Here is a 27207-nt window from a genome sequence, read left to right on the forward strand (position 1 = left end):
CCCACCTGGCGGCGTGAACTCGAAATAACCAAAATGCGAAAAAAAAAATGCAGCGCTATACGACAGAGATACGTACTGTACGTGCACGGCAAGATAACCACGTGACCAGAACCCACCTGGCGGCGTGAACTCGAAATAACGAAAATGCGAAAAAAAAAATGCAGCGCTATACGACAGAGATACGTACTGTACGTGCACGGCAAGATAACCACGTGACCAGAACCCACCTGGCGGCGTGAACTCGAAATAACCAAAATGCGAAAAAAAAAATGCAGTGCTATACGACAGAGATACGTACTGTACGTGCACGGCAAGATAACCACGTGACCAGAACCCACCTGGCGGCGTGAACTCGAAATAACCAAAATGCGGAAAAAAAAATGCAGCGCTATACGACAGAGATACGTACTGTACTTGCACGGCAAGATAACCACGTGACCAGAACCCACCTGGCGGCGTGAACTCGAAATAACCAAAATGCGAAAAAAAAAATGCAGCGCTATACGACAGAGATACGTACTGTACTTGCACGGCAAGATAACCACGTGACCAGAACCCACCTGGCGGCGTGAACTCGAAATAACCAAAATGCGAAAAAAAAAATGCAGCGCTATACGACAGAGATACGTACTGTACGTGCACGGCAAGATAACCACGTGACCAGAACCCACCTGGCGGCGTGAACTCGAAATAACCAAAATGCGAAAATAAATATGCAGCGCTATACGACAGAGATACGTACTGTATGTGCACGGCAAGATAACCACGTGACCAGAACCCACCTGGCGGCGTGAACTCGAAATAACCAAAATGCGAAAAAAAAATGCAGCGCTATACGACAGAGGTACGTACTGTACGTGCACCGCAAGATAACCACGTGACCGGGTGGCGAAAGCTCGTAACTCGGCTCGCATCTCAAAGCAATAAACCGCCCGAGCGACGGCTCGTAGCTCGAAAAACTCGTAAGTTGGGGCACTCGTAAGTCAAGGTTCCACTATACTTTCATTTTAAAATGGTATGTGGCACTGGAGGTGCTCAAACAAGAACATTGAGGGAGGTTTATCATTATATCTTAGCTCAGTTAAAATATCTTGACAAAGAACCAAACTCAAACATCTTTTTTGTTAATATATTCGATGGTGATGGAAGTGGTAAGCGAATTAAACTATTTCCCACACATAAACAAATATTTGGAGGATCATTGTTTGAGTGGTCTAATGAACAACATTGAGGATAGGTACTATAGCTAGTATGTCAAAAGGCCAAAAGGTTCGTAAAGACCAGGGTGGGAGAAATAGAGGTGTTTAGGGGAAATGAGGGCGGGAGGAAAATTAACATGTAAGTGAATGGAGAATTGAGGTGTGGTCCAGGAACAACATTTATTCCCTACTCACGATCACTGGTACAATTTCAGGTTTCTGAAATTTTGAAATACTCTTCACCTCACTTTTCATGTCCTGGTATTTCAGATTTCAGGTCTCCTGTATGGATCTTCATATGCATTTTCAAACTGCGTTTTCGAGAGAAACCTTTATCACATATTGAGCATTTGTAAGGTCGCTCTCCTGTATGGATCCTCATATGTGATTTCAAATTACTGCTGCAAGAGAAACCTGTATTACATATCGAGCATTTGTGAGGAAGCTCTCCTGTATGGATCCTCGTATGTAATTTCAAACTGAATTTTTGAGAGAAACTCTTATCACATATGGAGCATTTGTAAGGATGCTCTCCTGCATGGATCTTCATATGTGATTTCAAATTACCACTGCAAGAGAAACCTGTATTACATATCGAGCATTTGTGAGGACGCTCTCCTGTGTGGATCCTCACATGTAATTTCAAATTGCCTTTTTGAGAGAAACCTCTATCACATATCGAGCATTTGTAAGGTTGCTCTCCTGTATGGATCCTCATATGCAATTTCAAACTGCCTTTTTCAGAGAAACCTTTATCACATATCGAGCATTTGTAAGGTCGTTCTCCTGAATGGATTCTCATATGTAATTTCAAATTGCTGCTTTGAGAGAAACCTGCATCACATATCGAGCAGTTGTAAGGACGTTCCTTTGTATGGATCCTCATATGTAATTTCAAAGTGAATTTTTGAGAGAAACTCTTATCACATATCGAGCATTTGTGGGGTCGCTCTCCTGTATGGATCCTCATATGTAATTTCAAATTGCCACAAATAGAGAAACCTTCATCACATATCGAGCATTTGTAAGGTCGCTCTCCTGTATGAATCCTCATATGTAATTTCAAACTGCATTTTCGAGCGAAACCTTTATCACATATCGAGCATTTGTAAGGTCGCTCTCCTGTATGGATCCTCATATGCCTTTTCAAATTGATGTTATGAGAGAAACCTTCATCACATATCGAGCATTTGTGAGGTCGCTCTCCTGTGTGGATCCTCACATGAAGATTCAAATTGCCTCTTTGAGAGAAACCTTTATCACATGTCGAGCAGTTGTAAGGTTGTTCTCCTGTATGGATCCTCATATGCGATTTCAAATGGTCTTTTCGAGAGAATGCATTATCACATATCATGCATTTGTAAGGTCGCTCTCCTGTATGGATCTTCATATGTTTATTAAAATCGCCGCTATGAGAGAAACCTTTATCACATATCGAGCAGTTGTAAGGTTGCTCTCCTGTATGGATCCGCATATGTGATTTCAAATTGCTTGTTTGAGAGAAACCTTTATCACATATCGAGCATTTGTGAGGACGCTCTCCTGTATGGATCCTCATATGTGATTTCAAATGGTTGTTTCGAGAGAAATCTTTATCACATATCAAGCATTTGTGAGGTCGCTCTCCTGTATGGATCCTCATATGTAATTTCAAATTGTCTTTTCGAGGAAAACTTTTATCACAGATCGAGCATTTGTAAGGTCGCTCTCCTGTATGGATCCTCATATGTAATTTCAAATTGTCTTTTTGAGGAAAACTTTTATCACAGATCGAGCATTTGTAAGGTCGCTCTCCTGTATGGACCCGCATATGTAATTTCAAATGGTCTTTTCGAGAGAATGCATTATCACATATCATGCATTTGTAAGGTCGCTCTCCTGTATGGATCTTCATATGTTTATTAAAATCGCCGCTATGAGAGAAACCTTTATCACATATGGAGCATTTGTAAGGTCGCTCTCCTGTATGGATCCTCATATGCCTTTTCAAATTGATGTTATGAGAGAAACCGTTATCACATATCGAGCATTTGTAAGGACGCTCTCCTGTATGGATCCTCATATGTAATTTCAAACTGCCTTGATGAGAGAAACCTTTATCACATATCGAGCATTTATGAGGTCGCGCTCCTGTATGGATCTTCATGTGTGAATTCAAATTGTTTTTTGTCAAGAAACCTTTATCACAGACTGAGCACTTGTGGGGGCGTTTTCCAGTGTGGATCCTCATGTGTATTTTGATGTTACTCATTGAAGCAAATTCCATTCTGCACACATTACACTTATAACGTATTCGCCTTTCTACAACCTTTTTGTGTTTGTATAATTTAATCTTAATCTTGGTGTTGCGAGGCCTAGGCATGCATTTGTATTTTAAATGAAGTGAGCCTTGATCTGGTGATTGCTTCTTCAAAAAAGGCTTCTTCCTCACCGTCAAGCTGCGACTGGACCTTATTTGTCCCATAGTACTTCTCGATTGTTCTACAGAAACAAAGAACACATTTTTTTTGGTCAAAATCAAAATGCAAAATATTTAACACATTTCCGAAAATTATATATTTTTTCAACACAAAAGATTGTATGTTAATTTTTTACGTTTCCACTCACCAGTTGCAAAACAGGAAGCACTTTCGTTTATCATGTGAATATCATCTGAACCTTCCTTAGCAGAAGCACATTTTGAATCTTCTGTGACAGATGAATCGTTGTTGTGTTGTCTGCCTTCCATATTTACAGGATAGACATCACCTGTGTACAAATCAGCGTCGGTCTTTTGCAGGGAAATGAGATTGAGAACCATCCCGAGGGTTCATAGAACATGTTCCGTCATGGAATGTATACTTCAATTTAAATACAATAATGAAGTTAAAGATTGTTAAAAAGAAAAATTCCGGATGTTAAGCACCATTCGAGCAGTCTTCGACATCACCCTTTTCACCATCCTTTTTAACATGTCCAAGTACTGATAAACTGTGGGTTAGTGCAAATAACAAGAAGGTGATTTGTGTTGAACAGTCTCAGTATTAATTCAATTTAAATAAAACAAAGATTGTAAAATTCATCTTTAAAATTTTTAGGAATTTACTGGCGTTGCGCAATGTCTATTGCATCACTCTAACACATTACATTAGTTATTTGTGCCTGGTGTTTGTGTCCTTTATGATATCATTATAAACAGTAATTTACCTGTTTGGAATTATTTGCAATTTTGTTTGGCTGCCAAGCATGCAGAGTGAAAATATTGTTGCAGACATGGGGTTTGGGGTGTGTCACGAGTGGGACTTCTCAGACTCTCCTGGATGTCTGGACCTACAGGCCGCCATGCCGTGGATAGGTTCTTGGCCCGACGGGATGTTAAGCAACTACTGACACCGATTGAGACTGCCAAACCGGGCAACACCATTGTTGTGTTGCCCGGTTTGGGCAGGCGATCCCTCCATGACACAAACAGGTAGGCAGCTTCTCCTTCAACAGGAAGGCAGCACATTCCAACAGCAGCTACTCTGGCATTCTGGCATTTAAGCCAATTGGGTTGGGCAGACATATGAGCGAGTAATGTGCATGTGAGGTGGAGAGGTTGTGGCATGCCCTTTGACTCAGTGCAGACACTCCAGCAACAACAATCATTCCGAATGGCCAACTTGTCCCCAAGGTCAGCTGCACCTCTTGTCATGGTTTTTCCCATACAGCCACGGTCCTTCCCTCATTTTGGTTTTTTGTCTGCAATGTGGTTGCATTTGGAAGATGCGAGAGCATCATGTAAGAGAATTGGAGAGAAGGGGGAAAACCTAAGTAACCCACCCAACACATTTGTCCCTTTCACTCTGAACAACGGGTGGAGGTCTATCTGTGCACATAAACTAAGAGCATAACTGTTTCTAGAGAGTTCTACATGTTCATAGATGTTCGCACCCATTAGGCAAATTGGTGGTTTCACAACAATCACAATATTATCTCAGTCTTCTCTGCACATGTGCCGTCGGCAAAAATTGACAGCCAAAGTACTATTAAACGACAGGTTTGTTTACCGATTTGTGTTCCGATTCGTGTTCAAAATATTATATTCTATTCAAATAAGTTGTGCACATTTGTTGACAGACATACATGAACCAATTGCTTATCCCCACGTATCACTTTGAATGTGCGAGGTAGTTATACAGCTACTTCCAAGCATAACCTGGGAATCGAAGTCTTTCGTGTCGGAGACACAATAAATGCCAATATTATGGACTGCATGTCCAATTTGCAGCAAACCTTGCTGTGACACCACAGTTAAACTGAGATTTTTTTACGTAACTTTCATCCCATCTGAAAGTACCACAAACACCACTAGCCACGTTAGGTCAGGTATGGCAGCCCATCACCACGCCCACTTTCTGCCGGTACTCCACAGGAGTATTTAAGGAGTGGAGATGAAGCTTGTTATGAGGTGCATATAGATTGCAAACCCAAATCAGCCCTTCCCCATCCCCTCCCGCCTCTCAACCCCACTGAGTTGAAGGTGGTTCGTGTCTCTGGAGAACCGTGTGAGTTCCTCGGCATTGATGGGAGATTCCAGGATGACGTGGCTGGTAATTTGAGAGGGAGGGAGAGGATAATCAAGGAGTAGAGACGAAGCCCAATACAAGACCCGTGAGGATTGCAGGCCCATGTATCCCCCGCGTCGATGCTCCAAGGCTCTTTGTGTCTCTGGAGAACCCTGTGGATCACTGGGCATCGATGGGAGAGAGTCAAGGATGATGTGGCTGGTAATTTGAGTGGGACAGAGAGGATAATCAAGGAGCAGAGATGAAGCCTGATAGGAGGCAAATGTGGATTGAAGGCCTGCTTGCTCCAGGGATGACGCTCCGAGACTGTTCCTGTCCCTGGAGGATATGAGGACGACCTGGCTGGGAAGGAAATGCTGAGAAGGGCAAGGAAAAACACTTCGCCGACAGATATAATAGGCTTGGAGGTCTGCAAACTCGAACAAGGCCTTCAGGTTGATTGTGTGCTGCATGCAGCATCGGAGGAACACTATGCAGAGAAGCGATCGATGAACGTAATGTCGAATCGCCAGCTCAGGGATCCCTGAGGTGAGAAACTACTTGCGATGGGCTGTATAAGGATGTGGGAAGGGCTAGGGGAAGGTAAGAGCCTTAGACAAACTAAATGTGTGTTGGAAATAAAGGAAAAGAAAACAAATTATGGGACACAGACCATCATGTGGTGTTAGTCTGTGTGGCCGAGCTCACTGCAAAGAATGAAGCCGCACCTCCTCTAGTGGGAAGAAAGACCAACTCACAATAGGGACAGCGATTTGCACCAAGCCAAGAGGCTGCAGAGGTACTACCCATCTCAAAAACTAAACTCAAGAGAAGAATGAAAATGAATGAATGAATTATCGTTTTAAGGCCATTTTCCCCGCTAGAGCGGGGGTTAGCCTTGCGGGCCCCATGACAATCATGGTTCCCTGTTTGAGGCAATGTTTTTTATGGCGGGAGGCCCTTCCTGACGCCAACCCTTGGTCGCCTCTTACAATGCGCAGGGATACGGTGTACCTATTCTAAACCGGGGTACACACCGGGATCATTTATCCCAGCAAGCTGGTACTCAATTTGCCGACCTCGGAAGGATGACAGGCTGAGTCAACCCCCCTGGTGTTAATTTAGCGATCGACCGGGATTCAAACCCAGGATCCTAGGATCCCAAGCCGGCACCCGAACCGCTAAGCCAACACCAGGCTCCTAATACCAGCATGTGGGGAGTATTATTATTATGGTTCTACAGTCTACAGTACACCACTCAGTCCATTGTAGTAGTATAGTGCGAGTATTTGTTCTGCTAGGCTAGCTCTACTGTAGGCTCTCCCACCATCTTGGCAGTATTATAATATGTATTGTACAGGCTACCACATGCTGTAGGCCTGCCAACTGTGCCAACACTTTAAGTGTATACCTCAGCCTGTAGTAATGATTGATCTCAATGCAATGTTTATGATCACATGTTTATGAATTGTGTCATATCAGGGATCTACTCATCAGAGGCGATGGCCAACTACAGGTCGCTGGATGCACACGTTTTTTTGTGTCTGGCTGGGTACAGACTCAAGAGAAGGAACCTAAAAAACGAATGTTGGAGCATGGCGGAGAAGGAATCCATTTACAACTGTAAAGTCTATTCAAGACAAACAGTGGGGAACGGCCAGTAGAGAAGCTACATTCATGGACAAGCTGAAGAAGACCAGATTGACCACCAGAGCAGAGACGGTGCTATCTAAAAAATTCGAAAAAGTTGTGTCAACAGCACATAAATCCAAAAATAAAAATAAAACTAGAACTGCCACTTTATAAACTGCTGGCAGTGATGACAAGTTTTCTACTTCTTCCCTCTTTCATAGGGAAGAGTCCCATAAACTTTAAAATCAATGTCCCTCTCGCTGAGAACATTGATTTTAAAATTTATGGACATCAAAAACAGTGGCGAAGAATTAGGAGAAGAAAAACTCGAGGAAAAACAATAGGTATTCCTCTACATTGTTAATGTAGAGGAAACCTAATAAAATAGACAAGTCAGGAGTTGACGATGGTTCACGAGCGAGCGGTATTCAATGACAAAGGACGGACTATAACCGAAACAGGCCCGGACAGACCATGCCTGGAAATGTCAAAACGAAGGTTACTGACCTTGAAATATGAAATGAATGAATGAATGAATGAATGAATGAATGATCGTTTTAAGGCCATTTTCCCAGCTAGAGCGGGGGTTAGCCTTGCGGGCCCCATGACAATCATGGTTCCCTGTTTGAGGCAATGTTTTTATGGCCGGATGCCCTTCCTGATGCTTGAAATGAGATAGAAAATAATGTATAATCAGTTATGAGGTTAGTTAGCTACACAATACCGAAAATTTGGTTCGATTCCGACAACTTTGACCTTTGTGACCTTCAAAGGTCAAAGATTCAGAAATTTGTTGGAAAACTTGTATTTCATGATGTATGTGATAATATAAGATCATGTACGACATTTCACCCTATCAGGAAGTGAACAATGTCCTCATCCCTCTATACAAGGGGAAAGGTGACCCTCTGGACTGTGGCTTGCATCAAGCGATAAAGTTATTGGAGCATGGAATGAAGGTATTGGAAAGGGTGTTGGAGAGGAGGATAAGGAAGAAAGTGAAGATTGAGGAAATGCAGTTTGGATTTATGCCAGGAAGAGGAACGACAGACGTGCTTTTTATTGTGAGGCAGTTGCAGGATAAGTACATGGAGAAGAGGAAGAAGTTGTTTCTTGGGTTTGTTGATCTGGAGAAAGCATTCGATAGGGTTCCACGTGAAGTAGTGACATGGGCATTGAGGAAGTTAGGAGTGGAGGAATGGTTGATCAGATTAGTGATGGCAATGTACAAAAGAGCGCGCACAGCTGTCAGGACGAAGGACGGGAACAGTGGTGAGTTTGAGGTGAAGGTGGGCATGCATCAGGGGTCGGTACTAAGTCAATCAATCAATCATGGTTTTATTATCAATTCGTCGCAGCCAAAGCTGAATTGTGAATGATTTACAACATAACATAAAATACGAGATCATGAAATAAATAAGTCAATAATTTGCAATCACTAAAACATACAGATAAAAATATGTCACCCACAGGGTGAACCGTATCTTGCCAAAATGTGAAAATTCCGTTTTTTCGTCATGACGTCATCAAATGACGTCATAGCGTCAAACTGTTTACAGATCTGGGAAGCACTCATCAAGGGCATTCATATGAGGTATTACTCGATATGGTACCTACGATTTCAAAATTTGACCTTGGGGTCAATAATTTTCGACCTCCAGCGCTAACCATGAAGGTCAAGGCCGATCGCCACCAAAAACTAATCAGCTGAGCGCCGGACCATATACTAGATTCCCATGAAGTTTGGAGACGATCCGATCAAAGTTACTCAAAAAATTAGTGTTTCGTCGACCTCCATGATTGACCACAAAGTGACCTTGACCTTTGACCTTGACCTTCATAATTTTGTGTGCTAAAGGGTATCTCTAAAAGACTCTGATATGCGAACTTACAAGAGTTTCCAAAGGGAACTGTGCTCTACAGAGTGACCTAAACAATACGAACTAAAGCAATACAATATACATGAAAAGTGCAGTTTTTTCGTCATAACGCCGTCAAATGACATCACATTGTCAAACTAGTTATATGTTTGGAAAGCACTCAACAAGGGCTTCAATTTGAGGTACTACTCGATATGGTAACTGAAACTTGAAAATTTTACCTTTTGGTCAAAATTGAATGACCTTCAAAATGACCTTGAAGGTCAAGGCCGATCGCCACCAAAAAACTAATCAGCTGAGCGCCGGACCATATACTAGATTCCCATGAAGTTTGGAGACGATCCGATCAAAGTTACTCAAAAAATAAGGGTTTCGTTGACCTCCATGATTGACCGCAAAGTGACCTTGACCTTTGACCTTGACCTTCAAAATTTTGTGTGCTGAAGGGTATCTCTATAGGACTCTGATATGCGAAGTTACAGGAGTTTCCAATAATAACTGTGGTCTACAGAGTGATCTAAACGTGAAAAAAAAATGATTAACCACAAACAAAAAAACAAAAAAACAAACAAATGAACATATGTCACCCACAGGGTGAACCGTATCTTGCCATTTGACCTTGACCTTAATAATTTCGTATGGTGAATAGTATGTCTTCATGACCAACGCACATGAAATATTGAAAGATTTTGATGAGAACTGAGGAAATAATTTTTTCATGAAAATTCCGTTTTTTCGTCATGACGTCATCAAATGACGTCATAGCGTCAAACTGTTTACAGATCTGGGAAGCACTCATCAAGGGCATTCATATGAGGTATTACTCGATATGGTACCTACGATTTCAAAATTTGACCTTGGGGTCAATAATTTTCGACCTCAGCGCTAACCATGAACGTCAAGGCCGTTCGCCACCAAAAACTGATCAGCTGTGCACTAGACCATATACTACAATATTGTAAAGTTTCGAGCTGATTCGACTAACAATACTAAAAAAATAAGGGTTTCGTTGACCTCCATGATTGACCGCAAAGTGACCTTGACCTTTGACCTTGACCTTCATAATTTTGTGTGCTAAAGGGTATCTCTAAAAGACTCTGATATGTGAACTTACAAGAGTTTCCAAAGGGAACTGTGCTCTACAGAGTGACCTAAACAATGCGAACTAAAGCAATACAATATACATGAAAAGTGCAGTTTTTTCGTCATAACGCCGTCAAATGACGTCACATTGTCAAACTAGTTATATGTTTGGAAAGCACTCAACAAGGGCTTCAATTTGAGGTACTACTCGATATGGTAACTGAAACTTGAAAATTTTACCTTTTGGTCAAAATTGAATGACCTTCAAAATGACCTTGAAGGTCAAGGCCGATCGACACCAAAAACTAATCAACTGAGCGCCATACCACACCCTATAGACCCACCAAGTTTGGAGATCATAAGATCAAAGTTACTCAAAAAATAAGGGTTTCGTAATTTGACCTTGGGGTCAATAATTTTCGACCTCCAGCGCTAACCATGAAGGTCAAGGCCGATCGCCACCAAAAACTAATCAGCTGAGCGCCGGACCATATACTAGATTCCCATGAAGTTTGGAGACGATCCGATCAAAGTTACTCAAAAAATAAGGGTTTTGTTGACCTCCATGATTGACCGCAAAGTGACCTTGACCTTTGACCTTGACCTTCAAAATTTTGTGTGCTGAAGGGTATCTCTATAGGACTCTGATATGCGAAGTTACAGGAGTTTCCAATAATAACTGTGGTCTACAGAGTGATCTAAACGTGAAAAAAAATGATTAACCACAAACAAACAAATATACAAGCTGACTAATACATCTTGCAAAAACTTCGTTTTGGCAAGATAACAAACATACAAGCTGACTAATACATCTTGCAAAAACTTCGTTTTGGCAAGATAATAATTAAAATGAATAAAAAAAATTACGACACTACAACTCCATATTCAGGCATTAATAACACTAGGGCATGCCCGTACTATATATATATATCTAAAATTATATCCCCCCCCTCTATTTACATGAAATGGTTTGGTCCATTCGCAAAGCCAAAGCGAACGGCTTGCGAGTACGGTGACAATCCCCCCCCCCCCTCTATGTACATGAAATGGTTTGGTCCATTCGCAAAGCCAAAGCGAATGGCTTGCGAGTACGGTGACAATCCCCCCCTCTATTTACATGAAATGGTTTGGTCCAAAGCGAACGGCTTGCGAGTACGGTGACAATCCCCCCCCTCTATTTACATGAAATGGTTTGGTCCAAAGCGAACGGCTTGCGGAGTTTGGTAAAGAAATCGCCATAGCTCGGTAACTACTTGTCCGATTAATATGAAACCTTGAAAAGGCACATCCTCAGGTCCCCAGCAATATACCTGGCAAGTTTCAAGTATATCGGACCCGTGGTTGTCGAGAAACAGCGGTCACAGACAAACACACATACACACATACACACAGAGATTACTGGAATTATAGATAGATGAAAAATAAGCATCTTTTAAGGTACACACATTATTGTGAAATACACCCATTGTCATAAAATACACACGTATAAAATACACACGTATAAAATAGCTGCAATAATAGGTACCACATTCCAAGAAAAAAATTTCCTTGAAATATAAAACTAGGGAAAGAAAAGGTAAATCTGTTATGAATCTCACTTGGAGAATATGTGTTAAGTGATTAATCTTAGTTAGAACACATTCATGGTATTTAAAAGTCTAATTATATAAGGCATTGCACTCTTTCTGTAACGTTCAGTCCTGCACCTAATTTCTCCAAGCTTATTGCTGTGACGTAATTGTCTAAGTGACGATTGTTTGTTTGGTAACCAGTCTGGGAATCTACGATACAAAGAAGATGCAAAATTGCTACAAAGTTGTTCACGACGTTCTTGCAATGAATTCAGCTGGCAGGTACTCAAAGCATTGTGGTAGGAATCATAATCGCCAGCAAAAATAATTCTCAATGCTCTTCTTTGTATTGATTCAATCAATGCATGCTGTTGTGTCAATGAGGAATGCTATACGGGACTGCAATATTCTAACATAGGTCTGATGTAAGAAATGTACACAGTGATAAGATCTTCTATCGGAATATGGAACTTCCTCAAAGATCGAAGCATATACAACTTTCTCGACGCTTTCAAAATGATGAGGTTTACATGATCTGCCCACTTGAGATCATTGCTGACAACAACTCCCAACAGTTTGACCTGCTGACTTTCCTCCAGTCTGACGTTATTAAGTTGGATTAGCAGTGGTGGCAGCTGGCGGTGAATAAACGACACTCGCATTATCTGGCACTTAACTGGGTTGAGCTTCATCTTGGAATCTGTACACCACTGTTCAAATTCTGAAAGGACTGTTGATAGGGTCGATGGAGAGTCCATTTGATGCGACTCTGCCAAAGTTAAGTCATCCACATATTTCCACCTCTTAATATCAGATAACTGGAGAGCGTCATTGAAGAGGGCCAAGAAGATGAGTGGGTCCAGTCGCGTTCCTTGTGGGACTCCACCAGTTGTTGAGAGAGGCATAGAAAGTTCTCCCTTATAACGAACTTGCTGGATGCGATTTGCGAGGAAGCTGCAGACCCACTGAATTAAGGAAGGTCTTGCTCCCATCACATAGTTTGTTGATGGCTACCGTGTGATCCACTGAGTCAAAAGCTTTCGAAAGGTCAGTCAAAACTACAATCGAAATTGTACCAGGTCTGTCAGATCCACCATACAGGAAATCCATCAGTTGTATGAGATAGTGGGTGGAGGACATACCTGCACGGTTCCCAAACTGTTGAGGGTCGATGTTAGCAGAAATGTTGGACATGAGCCATCGGTACACGAATAGCTCCGCAAGCTTCGCAAAATGGTCAGTTAATGCAATCGGTCTCAGTTTGTCCAATGTCGGTGGTGATTGTTTAGGTAGAGGAACAACTATTGATTTCTTCCATTGACTGGGAACAACACCTTGTTTATATGAGGCATTGATTAATGTCACAGAGTGGAATGCTTAGTTCCAAGGTGAACTCTCGTATAAGTCGAGGAGAGATGCCATCTGGCCCACAACTCTTCCCCACTTTGGTCTTTAATAGTTCTTTATAGACCATCGTAGGTTGCACCATGGGAACACTATTTGGTGGAAAAGGGGAAAAAGCTGGAATATTGTCCTTGTGTAATGGGGATGTACTACTCATAATTGAAACAAAGTAAGAATTAATGGCGTTTGAAATTGCTAAGGAGTCACTGCTCGGAATGCCTGGCAAGTTGATAATCAGCTCCTGTTGTGTGTTGGACGTCATGAGTTTAATGTAACGATACCATGAGCTTGGGTTGTCACGCTTCAATCGTTGAACTCGGTTACTATAGAAGTCTTGCTTTGCCTCAATGATTTTCCGTTGAACCTTATTTCGGAGGTTTTTCCAGCTGGGGGATCCTCGATGGAATGCTGCTTGACGTTTATGAATCAGCACTTTCACTTCCGATGTTATCCATGGTTTATCTGCCACATGGAATCTAATGATCTTAGACGGGAAGTGAATGTTAATTGCAGAATTCAACTCTGTATAGAATTGTGTGCACTTGTCTTCAACGTCACATTTGCTAATAACATCTGTCCAGTCATGATGTGTTATCCATTCACCGAAAGGACGAAAGTCTGATTTACGCATTGGGCGGATAATTTTGCGCTTCACATCATTATTGGAAGAGAAATGTTGTTTCGGGTACCACATTACCCCGCTGTGATCGCTTTGCCCGATTGGAGCAGCAAGTTGAACAGAACTGTAGAGGTTTTTCATATTTGTCACAATTTTGTCCAGTACTACATTATTTCTTGTCGACTGGTCTACAACCTGCTTAAGATTATGGCCGATAAGTGCAGTCAGATCGAGGTGATTGACATCTCCCATTATAATAATACCAGCACCTGGATGGCGAGAGAGGATGTCATCAATTGCGAACGTGAAGGTATTGAACAAACAAGATGGCGTTGTCGTTGTTTGGAGGCGAGTAGACAAAGGCAACAAATATGGAGGATACCACTCTTCGTAGTCTGTTCGGACGTAATTGAGCCCAAACAATCTCATGTTCTTCAGGCACTGCAATGTCAATTGAAGAAGCATTCATGATAGATTTGACATATAGGGCAACACCACCTCTACGACGATTATTTCTATTCTTTGTCAGCAACGAGTAGATTGGTATGCTATGTACGTTTTCTGGAACAATGTCCTTAAACCAGGTCTCACTGACAGCCACTATGTCCAGATCGTAATCTTGTACAATGCAGCAAAATTCATCAAACTTGTTGTTCAGTGATCTAGCATTCACCATGTACACAGACGGCAGCATGACTTGAGTTGGACGAGATATCAACCTTATATTGCGATAACATCTGCTTCTTTGTGGTCGTTGTATTGTTTCACGATTTGGTAAAGAGATCCTCACCTGTATTGGGCGAGAATTACGTTTTCTCCACTACTATTTGTAGCTATTTGTAGTACAATTTGTAGTACAATGTGATGTAGTACTATTTGTACTACTATTTGTACTACTATTTGTAGTACAATGTGATGGAGGTGCTGGCTCGGAACGTAAAGGAGGGTTTACCGTGGGAGTTGTTGTATGCAGATGATCTGGTGTTGATTGCAGAAAGTATGGATGGACTGAAGGAGAAGATTAACAAGTGGAAGGAATATATGGAGACAAAAGGTCTGAAGGTGAATATTGGAAAAACGAAGGTGATGGCAAGTGGTAAAGCATGTGGTGAGGTGGAAAGAACTGCGAAGTGGCCATGTGCTGTGTGCAGGAAGGGTGTCGGAGTGAACTCCATTCAATGTACAATGTGCGCTGAGTGGGTTCATCAAAAATGTAGTGGTTTGAGAGGGTCATTAACCAGTGTGGCAGCTACATTCAAGTGTAAGGTGTGCACAGAGGGAGCTGCAGATGGAGGAAATGTTGAGTTGGATCTTGGAGACGGTGTGAATCTGGAAGGTGTGAAAACATTTTGATACCTCGGAGACATGCTGAATGGAGAAGGTGGATCAGACTCGGCAACGGTTGCTGGAGTGAGATGTGCATGAAAGAAGTTTCGGGAACTGAGTGGCGTGCTGACGAGGAGGGGAGTGTCATTGAAGCTGAAGGGAGAGGTGTATGCTGCAATTGCTGCATGTGTGAGAAGTGTTATGATTTATGGGAGCGAGACATGGGCAATGAACGTAGAGCAGCAACAAAGGCTGGAAAGGGTGGAAATGCGAATGGTTCGGTGGATGTGTGGAGTGTCGTTGAAAGAGAGGAAGACAAATGATGAATTGCGAAAGATGATGGGAATAGAGCCTGTGATGGATGCTGTGAAGAGAAACAGGTTGAGATGGTTTGGTCATGTGTTGAGGAAGGATGAAAGTGACTGGTTGAGAAGAGTGATGGAAATGAATGTAGGAGGAAGTAGAGGACGGGGAAGACCGAGAAAGACTTGGCTAAAGAAGGTCGAAGGAGAAATGCGGGCAAGGGGGTTAAAGAAGGGGAGATGCAGAAAATAGGGCAAAATGGGGAAGATTGTTATGGGGACCGCAAGGCTAACTCCCGCTCCTGCAGGGAAAATTGCCTTAAAATGCCTGTTGTTGTTGTGTTGTTAGGAAGAGAACAATGTAATAAAACCATCACAAATCGACTTTTCTAAATTTTGTGACCTTGGGGTGAAAATGAAAAATCGAGCTCCGTGGGGCTAGACACATGACATTGGCCTAACCAAATATCGAAACCCCTGTCAGATTCCACCAAACCCCTCGGAGAAGATGTCGCTTGAAATTGATTACCCCCTAAAAAGACCTCTTTTTCGGGAGTGGCTCCACCCACTCTATGCAGGACACAATGTGATCATGATATCAACCTCCCACCCAAGTTTCATCAAGATCGGATGATAGTGTTGTGGATATGAGAATGGCTTGTTTTTTTTAGTTGTTGTAGTGTAAATTGTTGTAAAGATCACCCTTTGTAAATGTAATGATTCCTTGTAAATAACTCCGTAGTGTAAAGGTCAAAGGGCGTCTCGGTAGTTATTCCATAAACACCACATTGCAGGACCCGATAAAACCCTTGTTCAGTAGCTTATATCTTATTATGTGTCTTAGGGTAAGGCTGTGTCTCCCATTAATTTAAACTAGGGCATGCCCGAACTATATATATATATGTAAAATTATATCCCCCCCTCTATTTACATGAAATGGTTTGGTCCATTCGCAAAGCCAAAGCGAACGGCTTGCGAGTACGGTGACAATCCCCCCCCCTCTATTTACATGAAATGGTTTGGTCCAAAGCGAACGGCTTGCGAGTACGGTGACAATCCCCCCCCTCTATTTATATGAAATGGTTTGGTCCAAAGCGAACGGCTTGCGAGTACGGTGACAATCCCCCCCCCCTCTATTTACATGAAATGGTTTGGTCCAAAGCGAACGGCTTGCGGAGTTTGGTAAAGAAATCGCCATAGCGTGCACAAATGCGCAGGAAAGCGAAAGAATCGCAAATTAGTTTTAATTAGTTTTAAAACATAGTTTAACGCCAACATAGCGGCAACATAGTTTGCCAACGTGAAATAAATGAATACGCTCTCAAATGTGCCGTCCGAGGCAGAGTCTGTTCGCCACGTTCGGCACACGTGATAGCTCGCTGCTCTCTGATTGGTTGAATCGTTTTTTGGACATAGCTCGGTAACTACTTCTCCGATTAATATGAAACCTTGAAAAGGCACATCCTCGGGTCCCCAGCAATATACCTGGCAAGTTTAAAGTATATCGGACCCGTGGTTGTCGAGAAACAGCGGTCACAGACATACAGACATACAGAGATTACTGGAATTATAGATAGATACTCCATTGCACCGAGTGAAATAAGAGTAGATTCCCTTCATCCCATTCCCAAAACCTCCATTTTCCCTTTCGTCATTGCCAGGCCTCAATTGCCATTGCCAATTACATCCCCTCCAATTGCCGCCATTGACCACGAGGCAGGGTCGGAGAAGAAGGGCGTGTCTCCACCTCGTCATAGAGGGGAGGAGGGAGCCAGCCCCGAACAACCAACCGAGCATGAGGGGTTTGGTTTGAGAGGGCGGAGGAAGAGCGTTTGGGGGAGGTTCGCAAAGGTTGAGGGGCGGGGCCTATATAACCCGCCACGGGAAGCTCCCAAGAGCAGACGAGAGGGAGTCCAAGCAGACGAGAGGAGGAGACAAGCAGATGAGTCCAAGAGAGGAGCTGAAAGGCTGAGCTGAGCTGCGTGGTGAGGTACAAAGGAAAGAGCTGGGTCGTCAGAGAGATGCGCTTTTACTGAGACAAGGAGATGAGTCTGAAAAGAGAGGTCCATGACAAGAGCTGAGTTGGTCGTCAGGGGTGGTCAGTGGTTGCGTTGAGTGGTTGCGTTGGAGAAAGAGTGGTTGGACAAAAGAAAGAGAGAGGAGAGAACCCGTCACGCCAGACCCCCCACCAGCGCGTCGGCTCCGACCGTGATCCGACCCGTGATCCCACGCACACGACAGGATCGGTGGCATCAGCGGCCGTCGAGGTCCAGCCCGACGTCCCGTGCGGGATCAAGCTCCAGCCAGCTCCGTGCCGTCCTCCCCCTCCAGCCACACACCTCCTTCCAGCCAATCCACTCTGCAATTCCCTGTGTGAGTCGTCTTTGTTTGTTCTGTCCTGGGTAGTAACTAAGTCTGTATAAGCTAGTAATTTTCACTGTGTCACCTGCGTCTCATGTCCCCTGTAAATAATCGTGACTGCTCTTTTTGCTTATGTGTGTAAATAATAATAAATCCCGTTACTCTTCTGTACGTCTTCTTCCTCTTTGCATTCGGTTGCTTTAGAGTTTTCCAGATTGAGTAGCTGTGGCGCGATACGGCCAACGTTGGGTGAATCGGGTTTAGTGGGGAACAACTGTTCGGCCGCGGTTACACCACCGCTCGGTAAAAATAACATCTAATCCGCGGACCGTAACAATATCATCGGGTAGTTATTCTGCGGACAGACAGACAGACAGACAGACAGACACACACCCATGACGAATATAGTGGTCACTTGATAACTCGTGAACCAATAACGGTGAAGGCCAGAAGACAAGCATAAGAAATGAGTAGGATGGGAGCCACATGCTCGTCAGGGATGGACAGAGGAGAGGTGGCAAGGTGGCCACAATGGCGTGGGGAGGGACTGCGCGATGAAGCAATGGTTTGGCATGTGGTGCGCCACTTGGGACCCAGCAGAAAAGGTGTGGTGAGACAGAGGTGTAGCAAACAAAGAACCACTCTAATGGGGAAGGGAAACAGACCTGAGTTATAATCGTGGACCGAGGGACAACACCAACACAATTGAATGGGATGAAAATGCGTACGTGGATAATAACATACAGGACAGAAGGGAACAGGGAGGTGAAGGAGAGAAGGAGTATAAGGATGATTAGGAACAGCAAAGACTGCAATAAGAACCGGCAAACAAAATAGTGGAGATGCGATTGCACCATTTGGGGAAAGACCACAACTGTACGAGAAAACAACCGACGGACAAAAATGCTGTTTGGGTAACACCCAAATAAAAATATGTCACCCACAGGGTGAACCGTATCTTGCCAAAATGTGAAAATTCCGTTTTTTCGTCATGACGTCATCAAATGACGTCATAGCGTCAAACTGTTTACAGATCTGGGAAGCACTCATCAAGGGCATTCATATGAGGTATTACTCGATATGGTACCTACGATTTCAAAATTTGACCTTGGGGTCAATAATTTTCGACCTCCAGCGCTAACCATGAAGGTCAAGGCCGATCGCCACCAAAAACTAATCAGCTGAGCGCCGGACCATATACTAGATTCCCATGAAGTTTGGAGACGATCCGATCAAAGTTACTCAAAAAATTAGTGTTTCGTCGACCTCCATGATTGACCACAAAGTGACCTTGACCTTTGACCTTGACCTTCATAATTTTGTGTGCTAAAGGGTATCTCTAAAATACTCTGATATGCGAACTTACAAGAGTTTCCAAAGGGAACTGTGCTCTACAGAGTGACCTAAACAATGCGAACTAAAGCAATACAATATACATGAAAAGTGCAGTTTTTTCGTCATAACGCCGTCAAATGACGTCACATTGTCAAACTAGTTATATGTTTGGAAAGCACTCAACAAGGGCTTCAATTTGAGGTACTACTCGATATGGTAACTGAAACTTGAAAATTTTACCTTTTGGTCAAAATTGAATGACCTTCAAAATGACCTTGAAGGTCAAGGCCGATCGCCACCAAAAACTAATCAGCTGAGCGCCGGACCATATACTAGATTCCCATGAAGTTTGGAGACGATCCGATCAAAGTTACTCAAAAAATAAGGGTTTTGTTGACCTCCATGATTGACCGCAAAGTGACCTTGACCTTTGACCTTGACCTTCAAAATTTTGTGTGCTGAAGGGTATCTCTATAGGACTCTGATATGCGAAGTTACAGGAGTTTCCAATAATAACTGTGGTCTACAGAGTGATCTAAACGTGAAAAAAAAATGATTAACCACAAACAAAAAAACAAAAAAACAAACAAACAAACATACAAGCTGACTAATACATCTTGCAAAAACTTCGTTTTGGCAAGATAACAAACAAACAAACATACAAGCTGACTAATACATCTTGCAAAAACTTCGTTTTGGCAAGATAAAAACAGTCCTCATATCTGCAACACTGCACCCTCCTCCTCTTAGGCACGGCCCGGGCCTACAACTTTTATTTAGTGTGACACGTCGGTGTAGTTCCCTCTACTTTTAACCTGACCCTGAGGGCGACAGTTTTTAAAACATAAATAAATGTGTCCCGCTGCTCCATTGCACCCTGACCTAACAGACTTACGCCCACAGCTAACCGAATTGTGGAATGGTCTTCAAACTATACATTGACGGTGGGGGGCATTATTTACAATGACCCTGCTTTTATTTACAAAACTAACCCAGGACCTGTAATTGTTCTTTCTGGGGGGAGACAGTCTGCTCTGCATCGACGCACCATGAAAGCACCCAAAAACGCACCAATACACCCCCAAGCACCAATCGGTGCAGTCACCACAGTTCATCAGTGTTCAATGGATGTTTAATAATAAAAATAAAAATATGTCACCCACAGGGTGAACCGTATCTTGCCAAAATGTGAAAATTCCGTTTTTTCGTCATGACGTCATCAAATGACGTCATAGCGTCAAACTGTTTACAGATCTGGGAAGCACTCATCAAGGGCATTCATATGAGGTATTACGCGATATGGTACCTACGATTTCAAAATTTGACCTTGGGGTCAATAATTTTCGACCTCCAGCGCTAACCATGAAGGTCAAGGCCGATCGCCACCAAAAACTAATCAGCTGAGCGCCGGACCATATACTAGATTCCCATGAAGTTTGGAGACGATCCGATCAAAGTTACTCAAAAAATTAGTGTTTCGTCGACCTCCATGATTGACCACAAAGTGACCTTGACCTTTGACCTTGACCTTCAAAATTTTGTGTGCTGAAGGGTATCTCTATAGGACTCTGATATGCGAAGTTACAGGAGTTTCCAATAATAACTGTGGTCTACAGAGTGATCTAAACGTGAAAAAAAATGATTAACCACAAACAAAAAAAAAATGTGAAAATTCCGTTTTTTCGTCATGACGTCATAAAATGACGTCATAACGTCAAACTGTTTACAGATCTGGGAAGCACTCATCAAGGGCATTCATATGAGGTATTACTCGATATGGTACCTACGATTTCAAAATTTGACCTTGGGGTCAATAATTTTCGACCTCCAGCGCTAACCATGAAGGTCAAGGCCGATCGCCACCAAAAACTAATCAGCTGAGCGCCGGACCATATACTAGATTCCCATGAAGTTTGGAGACGATCCGATCAAAGTTACTCAAAAAATTAGTGTTTCGTCGACCTCCATGATTGACCACAAAGTGACCTTGACCTTTGACCTTGACCTTCATAATTTTGTGTGCTAAAGGGTATCTCTAAAAGACTCTGATATGCGAACTTACAAGAGTTTCCAAAGGGAACTGTGCTCTACAGAGTGACCTAAACAATGCGAACTAAAGCAATACAATATACATGAAAAGTGCAGTTTTTTCGTCATAACGCCGTCAAATGACGTCACATTGTCAAACTAGTTATATGTTTGGAAAGCACTCAACAAGGGCTTCAATTTGAGGTACTACTCGATATGGTAACTGAAACTTGAAAATTTTACCTTTTGGTCAAAATTGAATGACCTTCAAAATGACCTTGAAGGTCAAGGCCGATCGCCACCAAAAACTAATCAGCTGAGCGCCGGACCATATACTAGATTCCCATGAAGTTTGGAGACGATCCGATCAAAGTTACTCAAAAAATAAGGGTTTCGTTGACCTCCATGATTGACCGCAAAGTGACCTTGACCTTTGACCTTCAAAATTATGTGTGCTGAAGGGTATCTCTATAGGACTCTGATATGCGAAGTTACAGGAGTTTCCAATAATAACTGTGGTCTACAGAGTGATCTAAACGTGAAAAAAAAAAGATTAACCACAAACAAAAAAACAAAAAAACAAACAAACAAACATACAAGCTGACTAATACATCTTGCAAAAACTTCGTTTTGGCAAGATAATAAATAACAAGGAATGTGGAGTAATCCACTTAACACATCTGCAAAAGTTTCAATATTCCAGTTCCAGAAAACTCATGGAAACGTGATCAAAAAGCAATCACACTGAAAACAATGACGTCATCCCTGGCTCATGTACAACCTAATTATTCCATCGAGCATAGAAAACAAAGCATTGTGAGGATATCATATTTTGGGACAAAAAAAAAGAAAATAAGGCATTGCTAATTGAGGTGTCAGGACCCAGCCAAATTGGCCTTAACAGCACATGACTCAAGAAAATGATGTAATACCAAGATCACAAAAATGAGGTGAAAAGATGAAGAGCGCTTCAATTGTACCAGTGATTATTGGAGCAATGGAAATGATAAAAAAACAAGAACAAAAAGTTTTAATTAAAACAAAAGCCGCGTCGATGTTACACAATGCCCAGATGCAGCTGTGCCTATAACGTCGATGTTATAGGCACAGGACATTCCTATTGATTCGATTACTTGATGTTATTTTTGTGCAAAGTGAAAATATATCTCGGCAATTTTCCGTGTGTGGCGACGAATTTTTAATATATCTCGGCATTTTCCCATCTCTTATTTCGGGCGGTGTATGACTGACCATGCCGCGATTTAAAAAATATATATCTCAATGGACCTGAAGTTACAGGCCTTTGAGAATTCATTTAGTTCTATAAAGGGCAACTTTCATCGGATTTTCTTCCCGTTTTTTTACAACCGAGTCTAAAACTATGTTAGCGACTGTGAAAAATGAAATGATATATCGAATTTGATTTGAAATAAAACTGTGTGAGAGAGGAAGACACCACGGGCCTACAAAACAGGCCTCAAAGCTATGCGAGTTAATAAAATGGTGGATATTTGTTTATATGAAGCCTCTCCCACAATGGGAATCCCAGAATGGGTGGAGAATCCCAGGAATGGCTCTGGTTCCCAGAATGGGTGGAGCTTTGAGGTTTTGTCTTCTCTGCAAGAACAAGAAGAACAAGAAGAACAACAACAACAGCAGAGGGCACTCTATGACCAGCGTCTTGCGACGCGGCTAAAAAGAACCATGCAGAGATTTTTTTTTTTTTTTTTTTTTTTTTTTTTGTATACAATATCGAGGCTCGTGAAAGAGCGAACATTAATCACACAGAAAGACAAACCGACACATAAAACATATAACATAGGGAGCGGTAGACAAGATGGGGAGAGAGGGGGAAGGACACAAACACAACATTTGAGAGCAGGGACCGAGAGACATGGAGACATCGAGAGATCTGAGAGAGGGCGAGGGCTTTGGGGGGGGGGGGGGCGTGGGAAGGGGGCAGTGGGAGAGGTATAAAACATATGGACACTGCCAGGACTTCCAGGAAAGAAGTTGGAATTTCAAACAAGGTGGATCTGGGGTGAATTAGCGGGGGTAGAAAAGATCAAGGTTTTGGATGGGGGAAGATAAGAGATGGTGGTGAACAGCTGTTTTAAAGACCTGGAGGGAGGAGTGGGATTGAAGGGAGTGAGGGAGTTTGTTCCAGAGGCGGGAGAAAAGAGGAATGAAAGAGTGAAGGTGAGCGGAGAGCCGAGATTTCGGCAGTTTAACCATCAGAGGGTTGCTGGCAGATCTTGTGCGACCTGTAGGAATATTTGGGGGACAGAGCACAGAGAGAGCTGGGGGTGCAAGGCCGGAGAGGAGTCGGTAGAAGACAGAAAGACCACCTAATTGTACATAGTTTATAGACGTACTCCCATTCTAATTGTACATTCTTTATAGACATACTCACATTCTAATTGTACATACTTTATAGACGTACTCACATTCCAATTGTACAAACTTTAAAACGATCCCTGGGAATATTACAACAAACAAACTGCAGTTGGAAGCTGTTCGGGGCTCAGTGCCGATCTTCAAAAGAGCCCTCGAAACAAAACTTTGAGAACAAGAAAACTTCACAACTTGGTCCGTACAACTTGGTGTTGGTTTCCTGAAGGGTGGAAAACTGGTTTATTATGATATATAGGTTTATATGAATCTTGTTATAATAGAGCAAATGTATATGGTTATGTTGTTATGTATGATTGTATGCGCCGAAAACGTCGTCTTCTTCTTCTTCAAATGAAATTACCCCCCAAAACACAGTCCGTGACCACTTAATTACGTTTAGACTGCTGAGACCCCTCAGACCTTTGATGACCCTTTAAATCCCCCAAGATCCTCAACACCACCAAGACCCCTGAAGACCCAAAATACCCGAAAAGATCCTGAAGACACAAAACACCCCAAAATACCCTTAAAGACCCTGAGGATCCAAAAGACCCAAATGGCCCTGAAGACCCAAAACACCCCGAAAACCCAAAACACCCTGCATTAATAATGTACGAGTTTATAATCACATATTAATAATGTACGAGTTTATAATCACATATTAATATATAATGCACGAGTTCATAATCACATCTTATTACAATAGAGCAAACGGATATGGTTATGTCGTTATGTTTATATGCCCCGAAAATGGCTTCTTCTTCTTCAAATAAATTTAACACCCTCTTAATTAACCCTCATAATTACGGTAAGACTGCTGAGACCCCTCAGACCTTTGACGACCCTTTAATTCCCCAAAGACCTATTCAGACCACCAAGACCCCTGAAGACCCAAAATATCCTTCAAGCCCCGAGGCTCAAAAAGACCCAAAATACCCTTCAAGGCCCTGAGGCTCAAAAATACCCAAAATACCCTTCAAGGCCCTGAGGCCCAAACAGACCCAAAATACCCTTTAAGGCCCTGAGGCCCAAACAGACCCAAAATACCCTTCAAGGCCCTGAGGCTCAAAAAGACCCTGTACACGCCGAAGGCCCAAAACACGCCGAAGACCCAAAACACGCCAAAGACCCAAAACACCCTGAAGACCCCGAAGACCCAAAACACCCTGAAGACCCCGAAGACCCAAAACGCCCTGAAGACCCCGAAGACCCAAAACGCCCTGAAGACCCCGAAGACCCAAAACGCCCTGAAGACCCCGAAGACCCAAAACGCCCTGAAGACCCCGAAGACCCAAAACGCCCTGAAGACCCCGAAGACCCAAAACGCCCTGAAGACCCCGAAGACCCAAAACGCCCTGAAGACCCCGAAGACCCAAAACGCCCTGAAGACCCCGAAGACCCAAAACACCCTGAAGACCCAAAACGCCCTGAAGACCCTGAATACCCAAAACGCCCTGAAGACCCCGAATACCCAAAACGCCCTGAAGACCCCGAAGACCCAAAACGCCCTGAAGACCCCGAAGACCCAAAACACCCTGAAGATCCCGAAGACCCAAAACGCCCTGAAGACCCAAAACGCCCTGAAGACCCCGAAGACCCAAAACGCCCTGAAGACCCAGAATACCCAAAACGCCCTGAAGACGCAGAACGCACTGAAGACCCCGAAGACCCAAAACGCCCTGAAGACCCCGAATACCCAAAACACCCTTAAGACCCAAAACGGCCCGAAGACCCAAAACGGCCCGATGACCCAAAACGGCCCGAAGACCCAAAACGGCCCGAAGACCTAAAACGGCCCGAAGACCCAAAACGGCCCGAAGACCCAAAACGGCCCGAAGACCCAAAACGGCCCGAAGACCCAAAACGGCCCGAAGACCCAAAACGACCCGAAGACCCAAAACGGCCCGAAGACCCAAAACGGCCCGAAGACCCAAAACGGCCCGAAGACCCAAAACGGCCCGAAGACCCAAAACGCCCTGAAGACCCCGAATACCCAAAACGCCCTGAAGACCCCGAATACCCAAAACGCCCTGAAGACCCCGAAGACCCAAAACGCCCTGAAGACCCCGAAGACCCAAAACACCCTGAAGATCCCGAAGACCCAAAACGCCCTGAAGACCCAAAACGCCCTGAAGACCCCGAAGACCCAAAACGCCCTGAAGACCCAGAATACCCAAAACGCCCTGAAGACGCAGAACGCACTGAAGACCCCGAAGACCCAAAACGCCCTGAAGACCCCGAATACCCAAAACACCCTTAAGACCCAAAACGGCCCGAAGACCCAAAACGGCCCGATGACCCAAAACGGCCCGATGACCCAAAACGGCCCGAAGACCCAAAACGGCCCGAAGACCCAAAACGGCCCGAAGACCCAAAACGGCCCGAAGACCCAAAACGGCCCGAAGACCCAAAACGGCCCGAAGACCCAAAACGGCCCGAAGACCCAAAACGGCCCGAAGACCCAAAACGGCCCGAAGACCCAAAACGGCCCGAAGACCCAAAACGGCCCGAAGACCCAAAACGGCCCGAAGACCCAAAACGGCCCGAAGACCCAAAACGGCCCGAAGACCAAAAACGGCCCGAAGACCCAAAACGGCCCGAAGACCCAAAACGGCACGAAGACCCAAAACGGCCCGAAGACCCAAAACGGCCCGAAGACCCAAAACGGCCCGAAGACCCAAAACGCCCTGAAGACCCAAAACGCCCTGAAGACCCCGAAGACCCAAAACGCCCTGAAGACCCCGAAGACCCAAAACGCCCTGAAGACCCAAAACGCCCCGAAGACCCCAAAGACCCAAAACGCCCTGAAGACCCAAAACGCCCTGAAGACCCAAAACGCCCTGATGACCCCGAATACCCAAAACGCCCTGAAGACCCCGAATACCCAAAACGCCCTGAAGACCCCGAATACCCAAAACGGCCCGAAGACCCAAAACGGCCCGAAGACCCAAAACGGCATGAAGACCCAAAACGGCCCGAAGACCCAAAACGCCCCGAAGACCCAAAACCGCCCCGAAGACCCAAAACCGCCCCGAAGACCCCAAAGACCCAAAACGCCCTGAAGACCCAAAACGCCCTGAAGACCCAAAACGCCCTGAAGACCCCGAATACCCAAAACGCCCTGAAGACCCCGAATACCCAAAACGCCCTGAAGACCCCGAATACCCAAAACGGCCCGAAGACCCAAAACGACCCGAAGACCCAAAACGGCATGAAGACCCAAAACGGCCCGAAGACCCAAAACGCCCCGAAGACCCAAAACCGCCCCGAAGACCCAAAACCGCCCCGAAGACCCAAAAACGCCCCGAAGACCCAAAAATGCCCCGAAGACCCAAAAACGCCCCGAAGACCCAAAACGCCCCGAAGACACAAAACACCCCGAAGACCCAAAACACCCCGAAGACCCAAAAACACCCCGAAGACCCAAAACATCCCGAAGACCCAAAACATCCCAAAGACCCAAAACATCCCGAAGACCCAAAACATCCCGAAGACCCAAAACATCCCAAAGACCCAAAACATCCCGAAGACCCAAAACATCCCGAAG

At 43.9% G+C, this 27207-nt stretch overlaps 3 protein-coding genes across 4 annotated transcripts in view; 1 reads left to right on the forward strand and 2 right to left on the reverse strand.

Moving 5' to 3' along the window:
• Positions 1-27207, forward strand: part of LOC144888214 (E3 ubiquitin/ISG15 ligase TRIM25-like) — a 263155-nt gene that overhangs the window by 72478 nt on the left and 163470 nt on the right. The window lies entirely within an intron of this gene.
• Positions 1-27207, reverse strand: part of LOC137414983 (uncharacterized) — a 59416-nt gene that overhangs the window by 11569 nt on the left and 20640 nt on the right. For both annotated transcript variants that reach the window (XR_013621898.1, XM_078770395.1), the window contains 2 exons: positions 3807-3947; positions 3631-3680 (listed from right to left, as the gene is read on the reverse strand). Coding sequence is in view for 1 of the 2 variants with exons in the window: in XM_078770395.1 (XP_078626521.1) it covers positions 3631-3680; positions 3807-3947 (191 nt within the window). In the remaining variant the exon portion in view is untranslated. The remainder of the gene's footprint in view (positions 1-3630; positions 3681-3806; positions 3948-27207) is intronic.
• LOC137414982 (uncharacterized) lies at positions 1310-3624 on the reverse strand. The gene has a single exon (XM_078770362.1). It carries the CDS (start codon positions 3559-3561, stop codon positions 1444-1446), a length of 2118 nt encoding a protein of 705 aa, XP_078626488.1. The 5' UTR covers positions 3562-3624; the 3' UTR covers positions 1310-1443.

This window comes from Myxine glutinosa, chromosome 1 (genome assembly GCF_964187855.1).
Source record: "Myxine glutinosa chromosome 1, kmMyxGlut1.1, whole genome shotgun sequence".
In the NCBI taxonomy this organism is placed as follows: domain Eukaryota; kingdom Metazoa; phylum Chordata; class Myxini; order Myxiniformes; family Myxinidae; genus Myxine; species Myxine glutinosa.

Bases quoted from the DNA above. Each gene is read 5' to 3' on its own strand.
- LOC137414982 (XM_078770362.1), bottom strand. From the start codon at position 3,561: ATGCCTAGGCCTCGCAACACCAAGATTAAGATTAAATTATACAAACAC.